General features: G+C 38.8%; 1 protein-coding gene across 3 annotated transcripts in view; it reads right to left on the minus strand.

Moving 5' to 3' along the window:
* Positions 1 to 5654, minus strand: part of VEPH1 (ventricular zone expressed PH domain containing 1) — a gene marked incomplete at both ends in the record, with an annotated part of 188363 nt that extends 182709 nt beyond the window's left edge. For all 3 annotated transcript variants that reach the window (XM_084231249.1, XM_084231248.1, XM_084231247.1), the window contains one exon: positions 5517 to 5654. In XM_084231249.1, the coding sequence (XP_084087375.1) occupies positions 5517 to 5654 (138 nt within the window). The remainder of the gene's footprint in view (positions 1 to 5516) is intronic.
* Between the last annotated feature and the right edge of the window lie 794 nt (positions 5655 to 6448).

Genomic DNA, 6448 nt, shown 5'->3' on the forward strand with positions numbered 1-6448 from the left:
TATAGAAGCACTTGGTACAGTCAGAAGCGCGGGAGGGTGAGAGAATTCACCAGAGCCAGAGCAGGGAACAGAACATGCAGACTGATGAAATGCACTGCTGGGGGGAGCAGTGGGCGCAATGGAGAGGTCTGTGTGCCATAACAGATTTTTTTTTTAATCTCAAATTTTCCTTATTCAAAGTCAATAGAAACTTACCTGTACTTTTTCAAGTTTAAAGTTTTTAGACAAAACATTTACCTTTAGTATTTTAGAATTTTTTTTAAAAGATTTATTTATTTATGCATACAAGAACTGGGGTATAAGCCAGAGGTTTGGGGGGTGAGAGGATTCACCAGAGACAGAGTGGGGAACAGAACAGGCAGACTGATGAAATACACTGCTGAGGGGGAGTAGTGGACGAGTCAGGAGAGGTCTGCTGAGCCATATGTTTTGCTCCCTGGCCAGCTGGGGATCGAACTTCTGTTGCAGTGGCTGCGGACAGCTTCATAGGCTGTGTCTTAACCCCTTGCACCACCAGGGATGCCCAGAAATTATTTTTTTTTAACTATTCACTTTAGCTTTTAAATCTGTCTGGTACTTATGGAGGTAAGAGAGGGGTATATTTTCTTCTGAATAACTATACTAATTTTTGTATCATTTTTATAAAACAATTCATTTCCAGCAATGGTTTTATATGTCAGGCTCTATTCCCAGGCTGTCTTTTCTGTTTGCCTGTTCTATTTTTCAACTCTTTTATAGTGCTATTGTTGCCATTTTTTAAAATCAAATTAACTGCACAAAATTTTAAAGGTTTTCCCAGTGTATTTTATGTCTTTGGTATTGCTGTTAAAAAAACCCTGTTTTTTAATTCACTGGTGCTTTAAATTAGCTATTGCTCATTAATCAATTTACAGCTATTTTGTGTTTATTTTGTTCTTAGGTGTGTAGCTCAATGCTTCTTTTTTTTTTTTTAGATTTATTTATTTATATATACAACCACTGGGTACAGTCAGAAGCGCGGGAGGGTGAGAGAATTCACCAGAGCCAGAGCGGGGAACAGAACAGGCAGACTGATGAAATACACTGCTGAGGGGAGCAGCGGGCCCGGCAGGAGAGGTCTGCCATGCCATGTAGGACCCTCGCCAGCGGCTGGGATGGAACAGGTGCTGCAGAGGCTCAGGGCAGCTTCGCAGCCCAGCGCTCAACTGCTGCGCCACCAGGGGAGTTCCACTCAATGCTTCTTAACTATGACAATTTTTACATCATTCTCTTGAGTTTTCTAGAAAGATTTTTGTATTGTATCTATACCATATATATGTGTATATATAATTGTGTGTGTATGTGTGTATGTCATGATTTATCTGTTAGAATTTCCTGTTATTTCACATAAAAGTGAGAAGAGTAAGAATGCTGATTCAGTTCTTGGTTTTAATTCTTATTTTTATATAAAATTTTATGTTCAAAATCAAGAAAGTACTGCAAATGTTTTAAATCATATAGGATATATCCCTTTCTTCCTATTTTCAAGTTCATATATTTGTTTTAATTTTTTAAAATACCTTCTCAGCACTTGGGAGATAACCAAGCATTTTTTTCTTAGTCAGTTAATGGATGTCAAGTATTTCATCATGGTATAGAATGAAATTCCAAGATATTAATCTATCTCTGCATTTGGAGAATGTGGAGACTTTTAATGCATTTTCTTTTCATTTCTTCCTTTGTTGGTGAGTATATTATGTCTTTTAATGCCTCATATTTATTACTAGTGCCAGAACAAAGTACTATGATGCAGTAATTAGGATCTTCTGGAGCAAAGTTGTAGAGAAAAAGTAGAACATGAAAGACCAAGAAAAAAAAATGATGCCAGCTTTTCAAAAATCTCTGCAGCAAGGGAAAAGCCAGAACAATTCTTAGAGAAGAAAAGTAACACAGAACACTTTTGGGTGAACATCATCTTCAGACACTGCCCTTGTAAACTGTAGTTACTTATAATGGCATCATTTCAAATCCAAAGTCACATCTTACTGGTTATTTTTATGTAACAAAGATAAACATAAAGGTAGTTAGAATAGAGAACCAATGCTATAGACAGAAGGAAGTCTGCATTCCAGTTGTAAAGGCTAAGATGGTTAATATGATCGACATAATCCTTTTTCTCTGGACTCTCTGGACTAAAGAAAAGGAGGTAATGGTGTACCACATTGCTTATAGAATTTGTGTGCATAGTAGCTATTCAGCAAATGTTCATTGGTTTTAGTTGAATAGACAGTCCTCAAAGAAAGACATTTTTTGGGGGTATTAAATTTTCAAAATCTTTTGGAATCAATGAATCAGTCTTAATTTAAAATTCCATTTTAAAAATAGGAAATAAATTAAAAAGTTTTCCTCTCCCCTTGTTCATTTGTTTTCCACAAAGTAATTACTTTCTTGTGTATTTCCAAAAATTGTTCAAACATAGTCAAGCAAATATATGTACATATATGTAGACATACATGATATACACATACACACAGGTGCACATACACAACAATTCCCTTCCTCACTTTACATACAATGGCATCATAACAGACATACAAGTCTGCCCCTTGTTTTTATAAACTTCACATTGAATCTTAGACATTTTCATACTAACATATTAAGTTTTCTCATTCACTTTTATGGCAGTATCCACTGTAAGGATGCACCATAATATAATTAATGCCCCTTCTGAACATTTAGGGAGTTTCCAACCTTTGGAATTACAAAAAATGCTGCAACAAAAAACCTCTTATGCAAGTTATTTCATGTGTCAAGGGGCATTTTTGGCCCTTCTGTTTTTAGAACAAATTCCTAGAAATGGAAATTTTTTAGTATCTGTAGGTCAGTCTCCTTTTATTAGTTATTCTTCTGCTTTAGATGTTTTTCCTGATTGCTTTTACTATTACTGCTGCTACAACTACTGCTAATAGTATCACACCACTACACTACAGGACTATGGGATCAGCTTGTCTAGTTTCAAAAGAGAATTCTGATGGTGCTTTTATTAAAATATTTTGATTAACATAGGTAATGCTGATATATATGTGATGCTGAGTTTCCTAGGCAAGAACAGCAATTACATGCCTTTCTATTTTTCAAGACCATTTTGTGTCCCTCAGAAAGATTTTAGTCTAGAGCATGCCCATTTCTTCATGTAGGTTTTTTGGTATATCTAGGTATTCAATCTTTTTGCAGGCATTCTTAATTGGCTCTTTTGCCTACTATTTCTATGATGTGGTTGTTATATGAAATTTACCAGTTTGGTAAATGTGTCAGTATTTCTAGATTCTGTCAGCATTCTGACTTATACATTCTAGTTTATACTTCTAGATTTTGCATTTGGATGACATCGGTTTTATGACATTGGTCAGATTATGACATCAAGTTTCCAGACCTGAGACTGAGACTGGAAATGGGAGGTAAACTGATCTTTCCTTATCATAGTCCCCTCTTTCTCATGGGAAACTATAAGGGCTCTTGGATGCTTGTCTAGGAGAGGAGCAGAGATAAGACCTGATACTTATCTTCATACCTTTAAAGTTTTTCTTGTAGAAACAGAGGTCAGTCTCATTTTATTGCTGGGGCAAAGAACAGGACAAAGAACATGGATAGAAAATACAAAGAACAAGATTGCATCTAGCCACAAGAACAGAATGTAATGCAGAAGGGCAATTCTATCTTTTTAGAAAGAATTAATCTCTAAGAACAAGAATCATTTCAGTAATAATGAAACCTGAACTGGCTTTTAAAGGAATGGAAAGAGAGAGGAATTCCACACACACATATATAACTGGGATTGAGTGGCAAATTTAAAAATTGGATTTATCCTATTGGTCCTCTAAAAACAGATTCTTTTCATTCTGCCACCCATCTGCTCCATGCCCCTTACAGCTGGACTAATGGAAGGAGTGACATGTGATAGAAGCTTGCAGATGAAAAACAGAAGTCCTTGCTCTCTGGATCTGCTAGTCTGGTGAGATGCTACTTGGGGGCTCACAGGAGGGGCAGTGCTCCTGATGACAACCTTTAGTGGTTAAAAGTGGGGACACACAACAGAACTCAGCAGTCCTAAAATTCTAAATTTGACATCTGTGAGACAAGCAATTGATGAAGGAAACAAAACAATTCACTGACACTAGTGACCTCTAGTGGAAAAAGTCTTTACATATCTGTGGAGGAATATCCATGTTTTATATATGTTATATATATATATATTCCATACACTATATATTCCATTAGATTAGATGAAAATCAGTGACATAGTCAGCGAATTTATTTCCACTGAAGTGTGATGGAAAGGGCTGCTGAAATAGCACACCCATCCTACACAGAAAGTAGAAATGGCCCAGGAATATTTTGTGTTTTGAATCAGACTTAGCTGATTGATATTCTGGGGGATAAAGTGGACATACAATTGCTGGCAGAGACATTGCCTGAGAAAAGAAGAGTGTTTAGGAAGTGACTTCACTGGTCACTGGGGGCACTGGAATGTTAATGGCAGTTGGCATGAGAACAAGCTGACAGCTTGAGGAGGAAGCAGGCTGGGTGCTGGTATGCCAATTATACATCTCTTCGTTACAACATGGAAGAAAGCTGTTATCAGTGAAATATGTACACATTTGCTAATTCAGTATTTTATGCCTCGAGTTCTATCTCTTTCCTCTGCCTGGTTGGTGTTTGTGCCAAGTGTTGGCAAATGCTGTTGATCTGGGAGGGCATGAGAGCATGCTGGGTGGCCCTGGCCTCTGAAATGGGACCAGTCTTGTGAAGAATTCAAAGAAGACCAAGAAGGCCCAGAGTGAAGCAGGCTGGGCATTTCCCATCCACCTGCTTTGGGAAGTGCTTTCAGTGTATGCAATCATGACATTGAGGATAAGCAGAGGAATAAGAAAGTTGACAGAGACTTTAAATGTGTCTGTCAGACTGGGGGCTAATAGTGGGTGACATGGATAAAGCACGGATGGTAGAAAAAGGATCAAGGGAGAGATTTAAAGAAAAAAAAAAAAAGACAGCCAGACAATATAGAAGCAAACAGAATCAGGGTTATCAAGTCCTGGGCAACTGTCAGTTCTGGCAGCAGTGTGATCCCTGTCCTTGTCTCATGTTACCTTCAAGGCAGGAGACATCATCCTGCCTTCTTTCATTATTCAGTCCCCACTGCACACCTGCTTTGTTTACTGATGCTATTGTACTACTTGGCAAGTCTGCTTTTCCCTGGATTTGCTCCCTCTCTTTTTCATGTCATTTCAAGGATGAAGAAACATCCCTTAGAGAAGCCTTTTGTGGGACTCCCACTCAGGTCTGCAATTTCTAGAATTCTAGGGATGGACTAAAGTTTCCCTCCCAAGTCAATGACTTTTCTGGTGCTTTTTCTTAGATACCACATAAACTACAGAGCAGAGTCTAGAGAGACTGATAAAAGTAGTCCTACCCCTTCCCCCTTTAGAGATCCTTCCCCCTACAGATTTGATAGAGAACAGGTCATTTCAGGTGGGTAGTTTGAGAACTAGTTTACTTACAGAAGATGAGCTAATGATTTTAATTTGCTCCAAAGCTTCTGTCAGACTGTCTTCAATCTCAGAATCATCTAAGGAGAAGAGGTCACCGGCTCGTGAAAGATCTTTTTGTCCCAAAACTAGTCTGAAAAGCTGATGCATGATGAGGCGGTTGAGAATCAGTCTGCTTTCTAGAGGCCCAAGGCCATGCCTTTCCGCTATCAGAGTTCAGCAGGGCAGAAGCATGCAGCAGGAGGTGTGGGGCGTCTTCCTTGAAAGGTCATTTTTCTCCAGAAGTCTTCCCTGACACCCTCTACAAGAGATGACACAATATGGTCCTGAGTAGAAGGCAGGAGCTCAGAATATAAACTTGGTGCCCAGCAGAGAGAACAGGCATTTGGAAATGGGTCTAGAGGACCGGTCTTGTTTGAGGATCACATGACGTCTTTCCTTAGTGCTGTCTCAAAATGACCTGTCAGAAGTTATTAGATTTCTCCAGAATTTAATCTGAACTTCAACAAGCAACTTATTTGCCACAGTTGTTTTTCTTCTGTTTTCTCTTTTCTATAACCTTCTCTTGTCCATGCCACAAGAAAACAAGTGGACAAGTAACCAGTATGCACAATACTTGCTAGGCTTTCCCTAAACAGATCCCCATGGAGACCAAACAGAAAGGGAAATGAAAAGAAAGAGAGAATACCGGAAATAGCTTGTAGGCCTGGTTTTCGCTTTCCTCCTGAATGTGGACACCTGGGCTTATCTTCTGAGCTACTTTCTTTGCTATATTGACTACAGAAGCTCACCTGGAGCTCAGGTCAGAGGTGATCTCAGCATCTGCCCGTTCTTAGGAGCTCCCTAAACAGGTGGCAAAGAGTAAAGGGTTCTGCCTCTGAGTTGGGCTAGATCAAGCCCTCCCGAATGTGAGCATGAACTTAAGCACTGAACTTGAAGGCAAT

This window comes from Talpa europaea (assembly GCF_964194135.1).
Source record: "Talpa europaea genome assembly, chromosome: 4".
Classification (NCBI taxonomy): Eukaryota; Metazoa; Chordata; class Mammalia; order Eulipotyphla; family Talpidae; genus Talpa; species Talpa europaea.